Here is a 21,811-nt window from a genome sequence, read left to right as displayed (position 1 = left end):
CAATTGCAGAAAATATGACTTCAGCAACAGAGTGGTCGATGCCTGGAATGCACTACCTGACTCTGTGGTTTCATCCCCAAACCCCGAAAACTTTAACCTTAAGACTGTCTACTGTTTGACCTCACCCCATTCCTAAGAAGTCTTTAAGGAGCGTGCATAAGCGCACCAGCGTGCCTACCGTCCCTGTCCTAATGTCCCCTTTTACTCGTATCCTTTTCATGTATTCAAAATCATGTTTATACTTTTATCTTATATATGTTTGGCAAATAAATAAAAAAAAAATAAAATAAATGAATATCACAAACGGATCCACACGTTTCGAAGAGCCAATGTGAAACACACAGTAGACTGCCGATCCCGGTCCGTGAGGTCTCTGTGGACCACCTTCCATTCTCTTTCTGCCCGATTCTTTCCTCCAACGCGTCTCTTATAGAACTTAAAAAAGAGTTTAGATGCGACGCGACTGGGGATCCTAAAGCGAGCGAGCAAGAGAGGAGGGGAAAGCGGGCTTCGGCTTGTGCGGTGCGCGGCTAACGAGTAGAGGCGTGCATGCATTTCAACACGTCGAAGTTTAGAGGCTTCAACCACTTTCTTTTCCCGTGGAGCTGCCCTCTATCCTCGGCCTCCGGGGGAGGATCGCCGTTCTTGCGGGCGCTTCTATCTCCTGCAAGCCGACCGCCTCCGGCCTGATCGAACCCTGGAGCCGCCCCTGCTCGGGCGGAAGCTCCTCCCCGGTTTACCCGCGTGGCTGAAGATGGCGTCTCCCATGGCGAGCCAAGCTGGGATCGTAATCCGAGATTTGCCTTTGCTCAGAGCCACCCTGCTCAGGAGGCGCAATCCGGTGAGTGCGCCCGCCCCTCGCGGCGAGGCTTCGGCCTCTTGCAGCCAGGCGTCTGCGTCCTCCTGGGGTGGCAGAAGTGGGGGGGTAGCCCGATCGGTCCCGGGCTGCCTCCCAACGCCCGTCAACTTCGGAGGCTGCTCAGGGGTTAGGTGGAGGGTGTTTGACATTTCTTTGGTCTCTCAGTTTATTCTCCAGAACTCAACAGGTGGATCCGTCTCAACCCTCTTCATTTCTTCCAGATACGTAGGATCAAATGCGTTGGGGTTTTTTTTTTGGCCGGGGCTAAAGATTCAGCCTTCTTAATCAACGCACTACTAGTTGATAAACCCAATATTTTTTTTTTTTAAAAAAATAAAGGGTGAAGAAAGGCAATGTGTTTGATCAAAAGTCACTTTGGAAAGTTCTTGAATCTTTTTTTTTTTTGGCCAGGGAAGCAACTCCACGAATTACAATGAAGGGAATCCTTACTCTTTCCTTACTCAGGTGATGGACCTCAACAATTTCATGAGCTCTAGCTTTCTCCCTCCCTCTCAGTATTGACTCCTGGCAAGTGCCTGGGCTAGTCCCTGCAGCTTTCTTGGCAAAGTTGGTTTGTTGTTTGCTTCTCAGGGCTGAGGAAGAAGGACCTAACCAAAGGTCATCCAGCTGCCTTCATGAAGAAACGGGGACTAGAGTCCCGGCCTTCAGGTTTCTAGCCTGATGCTTTAACCCCTCTATCAAACTGTCTCTCCTCCTAGTTCATAGTATGATGTTATACTCTTGGTTCCACCCCCCCCAAACATATTGTTGCTTTTCAAGGAAGTGTGGCCCCTCTCCTTGGTGGAGGTAACTGGAAATGCGTGCAGTTTTTGCTCCAAGGTGAAAACTGGTTATTGAAAATCTTTAAGCCTCAGCTTTTCTGATTTTCCCCTGAACAAGCTTGAAGGTGGGTCAAAGAGCAATTGCCTCCTGCCTGCTTGTTTCTTTACTTAAGTGGTAGTCGCCCAACAGAGCTGGTTACAAGAATACAAGTAATCTTCACTTACTAACAGAGGTGAATGCTCCTGGTTTGGACCGGATCGCCCGATCTGGTAGCGATGGAGGCGAGTGGTTCCGAGAACCAGTAGCAAAAATCCCTGCCCTCCCCCCTATTGCCCAGCTGAGCCGTGCAATCATCAGAGGCTTTTTTTTTATTTTTAAAAGCATTTTTTCTACAACCTCTTTGGCCGAAAAAATGCTTTTAAAAGTAAAAAGAAAAGCCTCTGATGATTGCGCGGCTCAGCTGGGATCATCAGAGGCTTTTAAAAGCATTTTTTCTACAACCTCTTCAGCCGAAGAGGTTGTAGAAAAAATGGTTTTAAAAGTTAAAAAAAAAAAAGAAAATTGGCCATGCCCACTCAGTCATATTAACCCCACCACCAAGCCACGCCCACAGAACCAGTAGTAACAAATTTAACATTTCACCACTGCTTACTAACTATAATTGGGACCAACAACTCTATTGCTAAGTAGCATAGGCCTAAAGTGAAAAGTCATGTGACTGCACCTGAGTCACATGAGTTTGTCAGTTCTGATTGCGTTAATACTGTGGATCATTAAGCATGATGTCACATAACCACAACTTGCCTATTGACTTTAATTGTGGGCAGCTGTCCGTGAAGGTGATCACATGACTGCAGGAGACTGCACCTCTTGTAAATGCACACCAGTTGCCAAACACAATCACATGATTCTGGGAATGCTATGACAGCTACAACTTTGAGGATTGGTTAGAAGTTGCCTTTTTCAGTGCTGTCGTAACTTTGAATGGTCATTGAACAAGTGATTGCTAAATGAGGACTACCTTGTAGTCAGTATTAATAACTTCCATAGACAATTGCTTGCTTAGAACTGGTTAATATTTCTTAGTTCAGTCCTCTGGTTACGTTGGCTGAAGGGGAGGATCTAAGTGAATGGAGGAAGTGATACTTCCAGGCCGGACTAACGGAGGCAAAGCAAGGAGTTGGGCCCATTGCAAATAGAGGTCAAAGTTGTGTGTAAAACTCGACAGATGCTGCTTGAATTGCTACTTGGTTTGATCAGGATGGGTGCTTGTGAACATAAGAGGGAAAGAGAACCAGCAATGGTACATAGTACTGTAGGAAGTTAAAACCCACCCCTTTCCTAGAAAAATGAAATATTTTAGGAAATATTAAAAGGGCAGAATATTTCCCCTAAAAAGGAGGCAGAAACTCAGCCCCCAGCTTTGTCAATGGGCCATTAAGGCCTGAGCCAGTCCATTCTACATAAAAAGATCTACCTCCTTCAGGCAGAGCCATTTAATTGTCCTTATATTGCATCACCCAGTAAGATTCAACCAAACTTAACACAGAGACAACCTAAAAAGCTAGCTATGACCTCTGACAGCAACCAATCAGGATACTCTTCCTGTACCCCAGGAAGTTCAAAGCCTGAGAGAGTATAAAACCCAGGGACTCTCAGCATCTCTTCCCTTTTTTCACCCAAGATTTCCAAGGCATGTGATCCTGTTCACCAATAAACCTTTCCAAGCAACTTCCATGAATCCAGTGTCTTTTTCCCTACTTGGAACTGAACCCAGAAGGATATTTCTTCCAACAGTACTACATTGGAGGAAGTGGTTCACATCTCTCAGGAGCCTGCCTGCTGTTACTGTTGCCATCAGTTGCTTTGCTGTGTCAACAGAGAACAGCACAATAGAGACATCGCAAATGTACTTGCTTTGAGACACAGAACAAACCCTCTGGAAATTCTCAGGCTGTATTGTTACTTATTAAGAGCTGTGAACACCTGGACTTTTACCTAGGCCTTTCTCAAATGAGAGGGGACCCCTTGTTTCATCATACTTGTCATTATGTTTTACTCAAATTATTTGATTGTTGTGAACTGCCCAATGGTTGAGAGTTGGGTGGCATTTAAGTTTCTAATAAATAGTTCTTGTTATTAAAAGCCTATCTTAATATTAAACATTAAAATCTAGCTGTTGTTTGAAAACTTCCAGATGATTAACTCTGGGTTTTGGAGATCGGTTGATATATCACAAACATTGGATTAGGTTGGCTTTTTTTTAGATGTTCAAAGTGCATAGGTTAGGCTCAGTAATCTTTATTACTACCTTGTAAATCAACTTTTACTGGGTGGAAGGCCACTCTGGGAAAAACTAGTGGCAAAGTAAGTGTAATAATCTCTTGGCTTTAAATAAAATTTATCAAACAAATTTATGTAGCTAACTCACACAAAGGTGGCTCCTCTGGGAGGCTTACAATATTTAAAAATCTAATGCATAATGAAACCTCATAGAAAACCCCATCCCTCCCACCGTGGCAGCAACAGCACAATCAAATCAGTCACTTGATCAGCTCCATCTCATTCGTGGTCACTAGGCACACTGATAAAACCAGGTTTTTTGGGGACTTTTGGAAATGTAACAGGGTGGGGGACAACTGTACCTCCAGGGCAATGCTGGCACCATTATTTTCCAATATTTAATATTTTAATTGTAAACCAGTTTAATGATTTTTCATTACCATATTTTTCGGAGTATAAGACGCACCTACCTTTTTTGGTGAGGAAACAAAGAAAAAAGAAATCTCCCTCTGCCTGTGTCTCTGAGCAATTTTGCCTCATTGCAGCAAACAGCAAACAGCCTGCTTTACTTTCAGTTTCGTTTTCAGCATAGCTTGATTAGCACAAGGGGAAAAAAAATGTGCTCCAGCAATTTTCTTGCCTGTAGCAGAGACCTGCACAAAACAGCTGAGAGCAAATCATCTGAGAGTCGGGAGGCTGATCCAATCAACTTGTACTAATTGGGCTGTGCTGAAACTGAAAGGAACTGTTTTTTCTTGCTGTTTGCTTGCAAGAAGGTAACAGCTGCAAGGCAGAGGGCCCATTGTTCAAGTTTGTCAAGGTTTTTTTTGGATCCTGAGCTTGTCTTCTGGGGTGTGAGCTATTCCAGTTTAGTATCTTGCTAGCTGATCTTGGTTGCTAGGTGACTTTGGGCCAGTCACTCTGATTCAGCCCAACCCAGGGGTGAAATGCTCCCGGTTCAAACCGGATCGTCCGATCCAGTAGCGATGGCGGGTAGTTAGCAGAACCAGTAGCAAAAATCCCTCCCCCCCCGCCCAGCTTTTACAACCTCTTCGGCTGAAAAAATGCTTTTAAAAGTAAAAAAAAAAAAAAAGCCTCTGATGATCGCGCGGCTCAGCTGGGATTGTCAGAGCTTTTAAAAGCATTTTTTTTCTGCAACCTCTTAAGGTTGTAGAAAAAATGCTTTTAAAAGTAAAAAAAAAAAAATGGCCACGCCCACCCAGTCACATTACCCCACCACCACCACCAAGCCATGCCTACAGAACCGGTAGTAACAAATTTTACATTTCACCACTGCCACCCCACCCCACAAGGTTGTTATTATGGGGAAAATAGGAGGAGGAAGATTAGATAGGTTTGCTGCCTTGAGTTAATAAAAACAATAAAGGCATATAAAAATTAAATTAATGAACTATGCCAACATCCCTGGGCATGCTTGGGGTTTTAAGGGTTTTAATGGGTTAATTTTAAATTTTTTAGATTTTAGTCTTTATTTTTATTGTGGCTTGTGTTTTATTGTTGTGAGCCGCCCTGAGTCCATTGTGAGATAGGGCGGCATATAAGACGAATAAATAATAATAAGAATAATAATGCTATTCTCCAGAACAGGAGAGAAATAGGGTTATCTGCTTCCCTCCCAGTTTTCTAGATTGCTAGTCTCCCAGTAGCATTCATATAGCATAGATTTAGAGAAAGGTTTTCTTCTGCCCTTGAGAGCTGCAACCAGGCTGTGGCCTTTGGGGTTGCCCACTTCTGTTATAAGGGGACGCAGTGGCTCAGTGGCTAAGACACTGAGCTTGTCGATCAAAAGGTCGGCAGTTCACCGGTTCGAATTCCTAGTGCCACGTAATGGGGTGAGCTCCCGTTACTTGTCCCAGCCTCTGCCAACCTAGCAGTTCGAAAGCACGTAAAAATGCAAGTAGAAAAACAGGGACCACCTTTGGTGGGAAGGTAACAGTGTTCTGTGCGCCTTTGGTGTTTAGTCATGCCGGCCACATGACCACGCTGTCTTTGGACAGCGCTGGCTCTTCAGCTTTGAAATGGAGATGAGCACCGCCCCCTAGAGTCGGGAACGACTAGCACATATGTGCGAGAGGAACCTTTACCTTTACCTTACCTCTGTTATAAACTGAATAGATCCTGAAGATTGAAAGCTCCGGTGGCAAGAATTTTTTCCCTTATTTTCTTGTGCTGCTCACAGTTGGTATGCTTTGATTTTTTTAACCTTCGATGAAAAGTCACCTGCTTTAGCCCCGCTATCGACTTGCTACCTCCTTCAGTTTTATTGCTAACTGCCTACATGGTTCTTACTATTAACCTCTTCTCTCTACAATTTCAATTTCACCGGCAAAAGCTTTTTCCTCTTCAACTCTTCTGATACAACATGCTTTATTTTCTCTGTAAACTAGATGCCAGTGAATGCAAGGTACACGGCAACTGTAAATTGGCGTGTTTGAGGTTTTGAATACCAGTTGCGACAAAACAAAAATACAGTATGTAGGTGTGTTGAACATAATCTTGTTTTAAACCGCCAGAAGAGAGCCATGAATTTTTAATTAAAACAAGAACAAAACAAAAATGCTTGAAAAACACCAACCTGTTTTTTTTCAGCTACAGATTTAAAGAAATAATGCTTCAGTAGAATATTATTCAATCAATGAAATGATTAGTACTTTTACATTGGGAAGCATTAGGCTTTAGCTGTAGAATGGAAATTAAAAGATTAAACAGGAATGCCTTAACAACTGCCCTGTTTTAAATCTCCTTTTTTAAAAAATTGAGGGCCTCGATTTAGTTCTATTTCAGGATGTATCTCAGCGTAAATTATATACAGGTAGTCCTTGACTTATGCAAGGCGGTAAGTGGCTACTGCCAGGCAGGGGAGATTCTTTGGACGAGTAGCAAGGCATAACATGAGTGTGGCAGGGCCAAGGGTAGCTGTGGCTGGGTGGGTGTTTGGCAAACAATCTATTGAAATGACTTGTGACCTTCCTTGCCAGCTTCCCTTTTGACTTTGCTTGTAGGAAGCTGGCAGGAAGATCACAAATGGCAATTATGTGACTGTGAGATGCTGCAACCTTTGTAAGTGCGAGTCAGTTGCCAAGTGTCCTGATCACAATCTTGTGTTCACAGGATACTAGGATGGTTGGAACTTCAGAGACCAGTCATAAATAAGCCTCGTTTAGCATGCCGGCCATATGACCATGGAGACGTCTTTGGACAGCGCTGGCTCTTCGGTTTTGAAATGGAAATGAGCACTGCCCCCTAGAGTCAGGAACGACTAGCACATATGTGCGAGGGCAACCTTTACCTTTAACTTTGAAGGTTGCTATATGAGCGGTCATTAAAAGAGGGTTACATGTATGCATTGGTTTTAGAAAATTCCAGTTTCTGTTCAGAAATAAAAAGGGGGAGTTGAATTGCAGAGGAGGGGTACGTAATACATTTTGCACTGTGGCCCCTTTATTTCCTTTAGGAATTGTAGCCATCTCCTGCTGCTTCTTCCCCCTCCCCCCCCTCAGCAATTTTGCATCCAGTGAGAGAGTAACACGCTCTCATTGGGGTGAGGTGAATGCAATTGATGTTTGAAAAGCAAATGTTAATGGGGAGCAATTACTTTGAATAGGACTGCGGGTTTGTTTTTTTAATTAAAGATTTTCACAAAATATATTGCCGTAGTTCTGGCGGGCAAAAGGTTCTGTGACTGGATTGTTCCGTGCATACAGTCGGCATCGCCGGGTACTTAATAACTGCACTGTGTGTTCATCGCCACACAGAACTGTCGGCGCATACGCATTCCAGAAGTGAAAGACAAAATGCAGAGCCACATGTAGTGTGGAAGTAGCAGCAGCAGTTTAGTGGAAGAAAGGAAAACACTGGGATGGTTGGGGAATAGATGGGTGGTGGGCTCTTCAGGTATGGCAGCAGTGTCTGTTGGGAAAAGAGTTGCTGGGATTATTGGGATACAGTAAATCAGGGTCAACTCACATCGATATGCGACGTATTGCAACTAGAAATGAGCCTTGGTGGCGCAACAGACTAAAGTGCTGTTAAAGTAGCACTTAGCTGCCAGCTGCCTGCAATTACTGCGAGTTCAATTCTCACCAGGCTCAAGGTTGACTCAGCCTTCCATCCTTCCGAGGTAGGTAAAATGAGGACCCGGATTGTGGGGGCAATAAGCTGACTTTGTATAAAAAAGAACACCGCTGGGGGGGGGGGGCGAAAGCCCTACTAAGCAGGTATATACAAAAGTATGAAGGCTATTGCTTAAAAGCATTGTAAGCCGCCTTGAGTCTCTGGAGAAGGGCGGCATATAAATTGAACCAATAAATAAATAAATAAATAAACTTTTTCCCACTTCACTAAACCGGGCGTGGGTGCGGCTAGCGCATGATGCATCTGGCCCGCGGGCCACGAGTTTGACAGCCCTGCAGTAGATGGTTGTTTGGGAAGAGTGGGGACAGGTGTAGGGAGTTAAAGAAGCTGTGGAGTAGATCATTCTGATATTCCGCACACCTGAATCCAGGTGTGGCAACCACATCTACAAGAAAAGGATCTGCTGTAGCATGGTGGGCAGGTTGGGGCATAGTCCGTGCCGAAGTGAAGAAGCAAAAAGGATGAGATTCCACCAGATTTTTCGCAAACCAAAGGTGTCAGGTTTCAATTCAGCTGGCCTGTTCTGGTTGGATATCCAACTGCTTTTTGTGTTTTGTATATGAAACATTTTCTAGATTGTAGAGTTGACATTCCACAATTCTCATTGATAAACCCCGAGACTGATTTGATACAAATCCCATGTATGCATACAATATAAAAGGATGCTGTGTTTCCGTGAAACTGTCCCTTTTTAAAAAGCAATTTATGAGTAAACCAGAGGTGGGTTTCAGTAGGTTCTGACCAGTTCTGGAGAACCGGTAGCAGAAATTTTGAGTAGTTCAGAGAACCAGTAAATACCACCCGCCCCCATCTATTCTCTGCCTCCCGAGTCGCAGCTGCTTGGGAGGAAATGGTGATTTTGCAGTAACCTTCCCATGGAGTGGGGTGGGAATGGAGATTTTACAGTATCCTTCCCCTGTCATGCCCACCAAGCTATGCCCACAGAACCGGTAGTAAAAAAATTTGAAACCTACCGCTGTAGTAAACGTCTCAGCTGATGTAATTGTCCAACTTTGTCCCAGTCCGTTTTGGTTTCACTTCACAAATTACAGCTGGGGTGTCTTTCATGAACCAGTAAATGTTTGAATTGTTTAACCCCCGAATTAATAGCTACAGTATACCTAATGGCTTTTTAACTATATGCCATTTAATTAGTTTCGAATAATAGTTTCTGAAATCTTCCATAAACAGTTTTAAAACAAATGTATCGCAGTTTTATAGTTCTAAAAAGAGGTTTGAACAATACCCTTATTTGTTTTTTTTTTCCTACCAGTTAATTAGAACAAAATTAACATTCATGTTAAATTAACTACAATATTAATATTGTTTTAAAATGAGCATAAAACTAATATGTAATAGTTTTATGGTGGCTATCATTTGTGATTAGTATTTTATGTGCAAGTTTCCCGCTCTGGTCAGTTCCTCCTTCCATTTCAATATTTAAGGTTTTGTTTTTTTTTACAGCTGAAGAAACTGGTTTTCAATTAAAATGGGATATTAAGTGTTTTAGCAGAGGAAATATCACCCCCAATATACCAATACATTAATTAAATATTATGATAGGAATCAGTATGCTAATTCTTCGAGTTATTGTAAAGCCTAGGTTTATTAGAGGTTATACAAGATCTTAACAGGGTGAAATGACTCTCAGTCAATCCAGCCTTGTGTGCACTTGTGAGATGGTAATGAGATTTGAGTAAGAAAGAAACAGGAATGATTCGACCCCACGCTGGGCAAGGTAGCAATCTTAAAAAGTGTGAAAGGACTGGGAAAAAAAGTAGACAAATAGAACTACATGCGAGAGAATAAACACACACACAAAACAATCTAGAATGCTTGCCAAGTTACTCTGTTGGCCAGGCAGGTTATGGCAGTGTTTATGTATCGGTCACTCTACTAGCTTCCACGCTAGTAGAGAAGTTGTGAGATGAAAAAAATGGGAAATCAATTTAATTCCAATATCTCAGGGGTTGCCACAAAGAAAAGGGAGTCAAACTATTCTCCAAAGCACCTGAGGGCAGGAGAAGAAGCAATGGGTGGAAACTAATCAAGGAGAGAAGCAACCTAGAACTAAGGAGAAATTTCCTGACAGTTAGAACGATTAATCAGTGGAACAACTTGCCTCCAGAAGTTGTGAATGCTCCAACACTGGAAATTTTAAAGAAGATGTTGGATAACCATTTGTCTGAAGTGGTGTAGGGCTTCCTGCCTAGGCAGGGGGTTGGACTAGAAGACCTCCAAGGTCCCTTCCAACTCTGTTATTCTGTTCTTTCTGGTCCAGTCCTGATTGTGATTGTACATCGACGACCATCTGTAATTTATTCATGCTGAATTTTATTTTAGTAAAAAATTCTAAGATCTTTTAAAAGTTTTATTGTTCTAGCAAGCTAGTTAAGCTTGCACTCTATGCATAAGGCTACTATTATTACTGCAAAATACTGATCTGAGCAGAAATGCTACATTTATTATTAACATGGCAGGGTTAAACATAGTTTTAGTCTGATGTGTGTTTATGTGAAATTATACCCTATTGGGTTTAATAAAGCTTATTTGCAAATCAGTGTATGACAGTCTTGGCTGAAAATTAAGCGCTTGTGTTTAGGAATCAGAATATTTGTAGGAATTCTATTCTGTTTAAGTAATACATTAACTCTATTTAGACCGTTAGCCTAAACTCACCAGAGTCTCTGAAGTCAATAGAGCTTCTGCAGGGGTGAAATCTACTTACCTTCCCTACCGGTTCGGAAGTGCCCGTGCCCTGTGTGGCACGCGTGTCACATGCGCGCGCGCGGACCCTCTATGCATGCACAAACCCTTCTGCACATGCACAGAGGGTAAAAAACAAGTTACTTCCTGGTTAAAACCAGGAAGTAACGACGACCGGGTGGGTGAGCAGAGCCTCGCGCTGCCGTCGCTTCGGGTTCTCCAAACCACCACCCGCTGTTGCTACCAGTTCGTCCGAACTGGTCTGAACTGGTATAGAGACCACACACACAAAGGTTGAGGATGTATGTGGGTATCTTTATTGTCTTACATGGTGACATTATATAGTTTGTTACTTTCAAGTTACAGTGTACTTGGCAGCATCTCATTGGCTACAGAATCTTCCAGGTAACTAGAGTCTTTGGTTAACCATTACTGCTTTGCTTAAGCACTTATAATGTTAGACTTTAATTAAAGTCTAATACACATATATCCCATTTCCTCTCCTGCTGTTCCTCTTATTTACAGAGTTAGGGTCTTATCTTCTAATGTAATTTCCTGGCGCTTACGTGCAAGTAACCTTCCTTATCTGAGGTTTGCCATCCAAGATAGGAAAATCCCTGCACATATGCAGATTGCAGGTTCCTACAAACCGGTAGCATTTCACCCCTGCTTCCGTGTACATAAACTGAGAACAATGTGAAATCTTAAAATTTTCTTTCTCATTAAAGGATGTATCTATATTTGTTTACAGATGATCATGTAGGTATATTTGGCACAGTATTTAATTTCTGGAATGGAGTTAACTACTGCTATTTGCTAATCAAAAATAAAAAATTTTATTCTCATCTTTAAAAAATGAAGTCCTATGCATCCTGAATAATTCAATAAATGGAACACTGTAATTTGGGGCAAACCTATAACTTAGACATTGTATACATGATGATTTTTGATGATTAAAATATAAATATGCATGTACAGTAAAGGCAGTTGTCATGCTAAATTAATGCCCCTATTTAGAATGCTTTCTGAATGCAAAAAGTAAGCCAATGCTAAGATTGAAATATTTGCAAAATTTACATTACAAGTGTACTTTAGTTCAAATACCAGAGTTGCATTGAAGTGTTGGAATAAAGAGAATGGCAGGATGTAACCTCCGAATTAATTAATTAGTTAAAGTAGTTTAGTTATTCTGCTAAAGTTGTGATTATTTTTCAAAAGTTGCTGGGTAGGGGAATGATGAAGAAAGAAAAAGCTTTAAAATGCATTTCTTTTGTTCCACAAATGTTTTAAAACTTTGTTTAAAAAGGGAGTATGGAATGTTAAAATGTATTGATAAAATATTTCAATTAATGCAGTGTTTATTACATCCAGGTGAAAAGATTCCTTAAAAGCAAAATTCTTCACAACTGTATCACATAATATTAAATTGTCTAGGTTGTTGATCTTATAAACCTTGCTGCCATTATATAAATTCATGGCTTTTCAAACTTTGTGGTGCCATGACGCCTTAAAATGTAAAATGAATTTGTGTGATTTCTCCCCATGAATAAAACTAGTGATTTATTTACCGTTGGGTACAGCAGCAGTCTATAAATTTAACACATCTATATTATTGTTATCTATTCACAACAATGTGAAGTCACAGCTGCCAGTTCTTTAGCTGGTGTTGGTTTTCATACACATTGAGTTCTTCCCAAGAACTTAGGGAATGTAATATAATGTCATAATGTAATATATCAGCATTGCCTATTGGGGTTCCAAGCAGCGTAGCCTTTTGCAATTGACCGATGGACATTTTGTCAATGTGCGGAATTTCTAAATGCTGTCTAATTATGGTATGGCATCCAGTGTGCCTGTAACAACTGACACCACCACAGCCAGTTTATGCCATAATCGTTCATTTTCAGTCTTGATATATTTTGTGATCTTCTCCAATTCTTTGCTTCTAGACTATTATGTCTTGGTATTGCTACATCAATTACCCTCACTTTTTTTCTTTTCAGTTGCAGTTATATCTGGTGTGTTATGCACCAAACTTATCAGTCTGCATTAGGAAATCCCTCAATATTTTAACTTGATCTTTTAGTAGTAGCTATCATTATTAAGACTGCAAGAGTCCATAATCATAGTCTAATTCTTGATTTCCAGCACTAGGTGTAGGAATAAGGCCCTGTTAGCTCGAATCCCTATTTCATCTAATCTATTAGACCAAGGATCTCAAACTCAAGGCCTGGGGGCCAGATCAGTCCCGGGGGGGTGGTGCTTAGAACTGGCTCACGGAGTCACCCTGGAAACAGTGAAGGACTGGTCCGCGGTACCTTTGTCAGCCAAAATGGAGCTTGGAAGCTCCATTTTGGCTGGCAGAGGTTTGCAGGAGGTAATTGCAGCCAAAAACAGAGCTCAGGAGCCCGTTTCCACTGGCAGAGTGCTTGGGCCACCACAGGCGCCCCAACACGAGTGACATTGAGCTGGCCACACCCATCCCGGGCCCACAAGGTCAAACACAACCCTGATGTGGCCCTCAGTGAAATTGAGTTTCATATCCCTGAATTAGACTGTTTTCATAATGGCCAACTAATTGGCTAAGAAAGTCCACTCGTTTCCTAGTAGCTGGTTTCTGAGGCAGTGAACCTGCAATCAAGGCTAGTAATCCATATCCTCATGTATTCCATGAATTGGTCCAACTTCTCTTCTCTTCTCTTCTCTTCTCTTCTCTTCTCTTCTCTTCTCTTCTCTTCTCTTCTCTTCTCTTCTCTCCCCTCCCCCTCCCCCTCCCCCTCCCCCTCCCCTCTTTTCTTTTTTTGAAACCAGACATGATGGTAGCCAGCATCACATCTCATGGTAGCAAAATCCAAGTTTAATTGCATATTATGTAAAAAAATATCTTATTATCTGTCCTGATTCTTCCAAGATTCAGTTTTATTGAGTGATCTCTAATTCTAATATTTTCAGAAGGGCTAGACACGTTTTCATTATCTATTTTATCCACACCATGCATAATGAGATGCCCTCTCATTTGCCTCCTTTTTAGCCTAAATATCAATATCACAATCTTTGCTTATAGAGAAACTGCTCCAGCCCCTTGATCTATTTTAGTTTTTCTTATCTGAATTTTCTTGAGTTCCTCTATATTGTTTCACCAGCTTCATTTCTTACCCTTCTTGAGGTTTGGAGTGTTTGGAAGAAATGTCCATCTGGGTTCAATTCCAAGTGGGAAGGAAGACACTGGAAACATGGAGACTGCTTAGAAAGATGGTTTAATGGTGGACAGGACCACATGGTTTGAGGTCCTGGCCAAAAAGAGCAGATGGGGGAGAGAGGGAGAGAGATTTATACCCTCTGTTGGGCTTTGAACTTGCTTCCTGTTCCTGTGCAAGAAATGTATCCTGATTGGTTGTCAGACTCCCATGCTTGGTTGAATCTTGCTGGGTGATGTAATCTTCCCAGTGCCATGTGGTGAGATGGGTAGAGGGCTAAATCCTATTATGTCCTGAGGGTGAAGGTCTTTTGTGTTGTAGATAAGTTGGCCCAGCCTTTTCTCTTGTAAATAACCAAAGTATCTGCTGGAGGCAGGGAGCTGGGGCTGAGTCTGTCTTAAGATTTCTATTTCTCTTTTAGGGAAGGGTCTACTATTTCAGACAAGTGGCTGTCCAGTCTCTTCTTAAAAACCTCCAGTGATGGAGTAACCACAACTTCTGGAGGCAAGTCGTTCCACTGACTCTGCCAGGAAATTTCTCTTTAGTTCTAGGTTGGCTCTCTCCTTGATTAGTTTCCATCCATTGCTTCTTGTTCTGCCTTCAGTTTGAATTACCCTCTATGTATCTTCTAGCTACTGATTTTGTGAAAGAAAGTCATTTTGTTGGCATCTTTTTCATTAATTTTCATTGTCATGGCTACGACTCTTCTTTTAAAGATGGAAACGCCCAAAGTTTTGTGAGGGGAGAATTTTCCTTATTTTGCCTTATTGGGGCTTTGTAGGGGACATATTGAAAGAATTTCCCAGGAACATATGCTGTGCACAAAGCAGAATGATTATTTCATTAACCTCAGTAATGGATCTTTCATGTTTGCTCAGGAATTCTGGTTCCTGAGAATTCATACTCATATAATCCAGTCCCATGACGAATGGTTTCTTTGATATTAAACTTCCCATGGATTTCTCATAATAACATGCTTTAGAAAAAAACCAAAAAAACCAAATCAAACTCAAAACTTAATAGTGTCTTTCCATTCTGATAGTTTTAAGCATTTGTAACAGTAACTAAAATTGGACCTATTGCAAAGAAGATCCAAACCAACTGGTATGCTAGGATTATCTGGATATTCCTCATTTAAAAAAAAAATAGAGCAAAATGGCCAGTTTCTTTTCCCAAAATGGGGATTATTTGCTTGTGTAATAGTTACAAATGGGACGCGGTGGCTCAGTGACTAAGTCGCTGAGCTTGTCGATCGAAAGGTCGGCAGTTCAGCAGTTCGAATCCGTAGTGCCGCGTAACGGGGTGAGCTCCCGTTACTTGTCCCAGCTTCTGCCAACCTAGCCATTCGAAAGCACGTAAAAAATGCAAATAGAAAAATAAGGGACCACCTTTGGTGGGAAGGTAACAGCGTTCCGTGCACCTTTGGCGTTTAGTCATGCTGGCCACATGACCACAGAGACATCTTCGGACAGCGCTGGCTCTTCGGCCTTGAAACGGAGATGAGCACCATCCCCTAGAGTCGGGAACGACTAGCACATATTTGCGAGGGGAACCTTTACCTTTAATAGTTACAACGACACAAAGATAATTACAAAATTTGATTTTCTGAGCTTCATTTTCCCCACCTGCCTATCTGATTTTTTTTTTAAAAAATTCTTACTGTTTTGGAGAATATGCTTCATTATTTTTGGTTTCACATTAATATATTGATTTTGCAATGTGGAGTAAGTGATCTGATTACTACTTATGGTCATTTATGCTGTTTGTGAATTGACATACCATGTCATTTTGAAATGGGCCAAGCAACACTCCACCTACTTAGGATTGTTTGTTTATTAAATGTATATGCTACCTGTCTCACGATCAACTGACTCTGGTATTACTGTTTTGGAAAAAAATGTACTTTCTGGTTCATATAAGGGAATTTGTGCTAAATCAAGCTGACTACATCTTTAGTCCTTTGCCAGGAGGGCTTTACGTTGATTGTATTCCAAAACCAGCATGTTGGAGATGTTCCTCATTGTTGAGTTGTAGACAAAGGAACAAGGGAGATACTTCTGCAGGTTTTGCTAATGGTGACTTCCCTGAAATGGGACATGGAACACTGAAATTCTTACTAAGTATTAATGCAGGCATTCCAAATTTGGCCATTTATCTTTGAGAAAACCGGTTGAAGTGGTACTAATCAGTTGATCGTCTTTGCCTGGGCAGAGACACCTGTTCAAAGCCCATGGAGATTTGAGACAGTTTTATGAGCAAAAAACCCCCTCATCAACAATGCTTTGCATCTGCTTTTTTCCCTCTACTGTGCTTAACCAAGTTGACTGCCCGTCACCGAAATGAAGCGGGCAGATGCTCAGTTTATGAAAGGACGGTCTATAAAGCTATGGATTGTTATTTTAAAAATAGGTCTTGCATTTCCCTCTGTGTGGGGGGTAATATGAGATTGAAAGGAAGAATAAGAGAGTGCCGTTAGCAGAAGCCAAAGATTAGGTTACACTTTATAAAATGAACAATATTTACTGTATTTTTTGGACTATAAGACGCTCCGGAGTATAAGAGGCACCTAGCTTTTGGGGAGGAAAATAAGAAGAAAAAAAATCTTCCTCTGCCTCCCAGCATCCATCCTGTATTCATCTGGCCCATTTGCCATTGTCTGTTTGCCAGCATGGCCCGTTTGCCACAGCCCGTTTGCCGCTGCCGTCCATTCACCACCACCGCCCGTTTGCCGTGACTCATTCTAGAACAGCTGATCAGCGTCACAACAATCCCCCTCCTCCCATCGCAATATTCGCTGTATAAGATGCACAGACTTTTCCACCCACTTTTTTTTTGGGGGGGAAGTGCATCTTATACTCTGAAAAATACGGTAAATGATTTAAATATTCCTCAGTTTTGTTCCTAGAAGGGACATTTATTAATGTTTACTTATCAGCAACTTTCCGTAACTGACTCCAGAACAGAACTGTAGTCTTTTTTTTCCTTTGCACACATTTTCAATGGAATTTGCTTGCAGCTATGCAGGATTTTAGCCACACACACATATATATACTAGTCTCTCTTTATTTATCAGCGAAATATAAATTTGATACATATATATTGATATATATTTCAAGCTATTTAGCTCTCATCAGCTAGCCATACCCTTACTTGGATTCGAACTTGGGCTGCCTGCATGTTAGGCAGTTGTATTAAACTCTGAGCCACAAGTTCTCCTCCCTTCATCAGTTTGAGCCAGGGGAGAGATTTAAGTGTTCGCCGAAAGGCGAAAGGGATGCAGTATGCTCCCTCCCACATGCTGGGGTAGACCAGGTGCCTCAATAGAAAAACACTTTATATATATATATACAAAACATCCCAGGGTTCTGGAGACAAACACTGCAAGTAATCAAAACAGATTAATTAATAATTCTTATTCCGGCAATTGAATGAAAAGCTAACAAAGCTTTCAGGTTTTATTGTTTGTGAAAGACAGGCAGTTGGAGATTGAAGATGATATAAACTAGACATATAAAATATACAAATGGTAATACTGTATTTCAAGGTTACACTGGATATTGAAAGTTAAATTTTCATTGACTGTCCATCTTCTTTTTTTTCTTTTGTTTTTTTATTGAAACCGAAACCTTATCATGTTTTATGGATGGAATTTGCACCAGAATTAAGTATTAGGCTCAGTAGTAATTTGAGTTTTTGTTCTAAATCCAGAGCATTACCTCATTTGATCTTAAATAATAGAAACTGTGGATTTTGCCTCACAGAAAAGTGAGTTCATGGGATCTATTATGCTGATTTCCTGTATTTACAATCTGACTATTTTGCCATTAATCAATATAAATGAAGACTGAGTGTTCCATTTCTTACTTATTGCATTCAATTTCTGCCTTTTCTATATTGAATTTGCAGATGAAAATAAATGCCTAACGATTTAAAGGACATGTTTCATAAGAGACAAGGAGACTAGTGAAACCAAGTCAATTCAGTGTACATATGAAATAATCCAGTCTCTTTTTAGGCCAATGGATGGAACTCTATAATTTCACATCTATATATCATTCAACAAAGGGAGAAATGGTTATAGTGAAGCAAAAGATGACACTTGAGAAAGTAGCACGGACTTTCCATTCAGTACCATCACTGTTTTCAGATCTCATTAAACCATGTTTACAAAACAAAAAATATTTAAGCCTTGCTGAGAATATATTCAAAGGCATTTGCATTCCTGAAAGAAAACAACAACAGAAAGGTACTGTAGAAAGTTAGCACCCACCCCTCTCCTAGAAGAATGAAGTATTTTAAGAAATATTAAAAAGGCAGAATATTTCCCCTAAAAGAGAAACAGAAACTCAGCCCCAGCTCCCTGCCCCCAACAGATATTTTGGTTATTTACAAGACAAAAGACTAGGCCAGCTTATCTACAAAACAATAGATCTTCACCCTCAGAACATAATAGGATTAGCCCTCTACCCATCTAGCAGCAGAACTCACCACATGGCATCTGGGGAGATTGCATTACCCAGCAAGTTTCAACCAAGCCTGGGACCAAGAGAACCTACAAAGTTACTCCTGCATAGCCCCATGGTAGCCTGACAACCAATCAGAATACATTTCTTACACAGGAACAGGAAGCTCAAGGCGGAGCCCAATAGAAGATATAAATCTCTCTCTCACCCATGTGCTCTTTTTTGCCCAGGACCTCAAACCACGTGGTCCTGTCCACCATTAAACCATCTTTCCAAGCAGTCTCCATGTTTCCAGTGTCTTTCTTCCCACTTGGAATTGAACCCAGATGTACATTTCTTCCAACAGTACAATTGGATAATTTTAAAAATTATTTTATTGCTTTAGAGCCAAGGTGGCACAGTGATTAGAATGCAGTACTGGAGGCTATTTCAGCTGACTGCTAGCTGCACTTCAGTTCAAATCTCACCGGCTCAAGGTTGATTCAGCCTTCCATCCTTCTGAGGTGGGTAAATTGAGGACCCAGATTGCTGGGGGCAATATGCTGAGTCTGTAAACCGCTTAGAGAGGGCTTTAAAAGCACTATGAAGCAGTATATACCGTATTTTTCGGAGTATAAGACGCACATTTCCCCCAACCAAAAGGGGGTGAAAATTTAGGTGCATCTTATACACCGAATGTAGCCCTGCCCACCCACTGTCCCCCACCCTTTGGCCTGTGCCTCGCAACAGTTACCTCCTTGCAAGCAAACAGAAAGAAAAAAACAGCTCCTTTCAGCTTCAGCATAGGCTAATTACCACAAGTTGATTAGATCGGCCTCCTGACTCTCAGCTGATTTGCTCTCAGCTGTTTTGTTCAGGGCTCTGCTGCTTGCTGCAAAGAGTGCTGGATCAGATTTTTTCCCCCTTATGCTAATCAAGCTATGCTGAAAATGAAACTGAAAGTAAAGCAAGATGTTTGCTGTTTGCTGCAAGGAAAAATTAGGCAGAGGCAGATTTCTTTTTCTTCTTTTTCCTCACTAAAAAAGGTAGGTGCAAACAATGGGAAATTTAGGGCAAAAGAGGAGAGTTCAAGATTTTAAAACACAAAAGTAAAAAAGGAGAAAGAAAAAGGCAAAAATGGGAAGGGAGAAAAAGAAATGAAAGAGAAAGATGTTATACATATTTACAATTGAAATAAGAATAATAAGAAATAAATGGAAAATCATGATTGTAAAAATGAAATGAATAATAATTGGAATATTTGTCTTTGTATTTTTGAAATCTAGATAAGTTTTTATTTTTTTATTTTTTTTAGAAATATGAATAAGTATAAACTGTAACAATTGAAATACCTTTAATGGTATATGGTGGTGAAAGTAAAAAGGATTAAGTTGTAGCTTGGATAACAGCTAGAACATTTTTAAATTTAATTAGGGAAATTGTAACGATTGAAATATTTTTAATTATATATTATGATGAAAGTAGAAATGATTAAATTGTGATTTGGAGGATTATATGGACAAAACTATTTGGATTACTGGGAGAGTTTAAGATGTGAAAATGAGTAACATAAGGAGAAAGCTCTATTTAACTAGGGAATTGTAATAATTGAGATACTATTAATTGTATATTGTGTTGAAAGCAGAATTGGTTAAATTGTGGTTTGGAGGAATATATGGGGAAAATTATTTGGTTTATTATTATTGGTAAATATAATTAATTGATTTGTAAGAAATTGGATTGCATGGAAATAATTGGAATATTCACATTCATATTGATTAATATACAAAAAGATAGTTATATAACTAATTGATTTATATTAAAATGTTGAATTTGTATTAAACAACTGTAATATTACATAATTAACCAATGTGAGGATGGCTATAAAAATAGATGACAATGGGAAGGGGTATAATATATAATAGAAGGGAAAAATTGAGTTTGATTAAGATTAGAGATGAGGATGAAGGGTATAATATTGATTTTTTTAAAAAATAGATGAATAAATATGGCAAAAAGGAAATATAGAAATTGTAAATTTAATTGAAATGACCAAACACTGTTTAAATTTGTGAACCGGCCAAATACTCTGTTCAAAGAAAATACATTGTATGTTTGTATGTGTGTTTGTCTAAAAAATAAAAATAAAAACCTTTTTATTAAAAAAAACAAAACGAAAAAGGTAGGTCTTATACTCCAGTGTGTCTTATACTCTGAAAAATACGGTAAGTCTAAGTGCTATTGCTATTACTATTCTAAGGTAATAACAGAAGGCAGAGAAAAGCAAAAGGAACAAAATACATACATATGTAATTTAAAAAACAACACATGTTTAAAAAACGAGTGAAAAAAGAATAAGGGAAAAAAAGTTAAAATGTGCCCTTAGAGTAAACAGTCATTTAAAAATATTGTGCAACATATGCGTGTGTGTATGTGTGCCTGTCTATATACTGTGTTTCTCCAAAAAGAAGGCCGGGTCTTATTTTCTTTTGACCCCTGAAGAAACGGCTAGGCCTTCTTTTTGGAGGGTTCTAATTATTGACTCGCCTCATGGCAGTGGCACTAACAGCCCCACCCAGCAGGAGCCCACTGCTGGCCCTTTTCTTTTGCTGCTTGCCATCATTCGCATGCATCACCCTGGTCTCCGTTTTGCCTTCAGATGCCTCTGAAGGCGAAACAGAGACCAGGGCGATGCGTGCGAGTGGCGGCAAGTGGCCACAGAAGAAGGTGAGGCAGGTGTTGGGATGTGTGAGGCCTGGTAAGTAGGACAACTCCACATATTGTAGCTGTAAATAAATATCACCACTGAATTGTATCTGATAGATGATATTTATCTCTCAGGTCAGCATATGTTAAAAATTCATCCTCATTATCTGTCAGTTGGCCGAAAGTCAATATCCCTGCTTTCATTCAATTTTCTCCCAATTTTTAATGTTGGATTCCCCCATGGAGTTAATTTAACATAGGAAAAAGATCAGTTTGTTTGTTTGTTTCTCGTCTTTATTATTTTTATAAATAAGCCAGCAAATATAGTCCTTCTATTTTCCCCACAACAATAATCCTGTGAGATGGGCTGGGCTGAAAGTTGACTGGCCAGCCCAAGGTTGGCTGGCTTTCATGGCTAAGTTGGGTCTTGAACTCACGGTCTCCTGCTTTCTAGCCTGGTGCCTTAACCCCTAGACTGAACTAGCTCTAAACTAGCTTTTTATTAGACTTTACATTTCGTAGCTTTCCAACTGGTATAGTTCTTTTCAGAGATACTAGAATTCTATTGTATTTAGATCCTATTACTGTCCATCCAACCAAAGGAGCTATATATAGGTGTACTACATTTTGCTCCCTCATTGTTTTGGGGGAAAAGAACACCAAAATACACTTAAGCATAT

At 40.4% G+C, this 21,811-nt stretch overlaps 1 protein-coding gene across 1 annotated transcript in view; it reads left to right on the top strand.

Moving 5' to 3' along the window:
• The first annotated feature begins 746 nt into the window (after positions 1-746).
• Positions 747-21,811, top strand: part of SUCLG2 (succinate-CoA ligase GDP-forming subunit beta) — a 269,256-nt gene continuing 248,191 nt past the window's right edge. The window contains exon 1 of the mRNA XM_070936853.1: positions 747-841. Coding sequence (XP_070792954.1) covers positions 755-841 — 87 coding nt within the window. The 5' untranslated portion in view covers positions 747-754. The remainder of the gene's footprint in view (positions 842-21,811) is intronic.

The sequence above is a fragment of the Pituophis catenifer genome, unplaced genomic scaffold (genome assembly GCF_029215685.1).
Source record: "Pituophis catenifer annectens isolate HBS135680 unplaced genomic scaffold, rPitCat1.0.hap2 SCAF_2, whole genome shotgun sequence".
In the NCBI taxonomy this organism is placed as follows: Eukaryota; Metazoa; Chordata; class Lepidosauria; order Squamata; family Colubridae; genus Pituophis; species Pituophis catenifer.
Note: the sequence above shows the minus strand (reverse complement) of the source record. Positions and strands in the feature narration are given on the sequence as shown.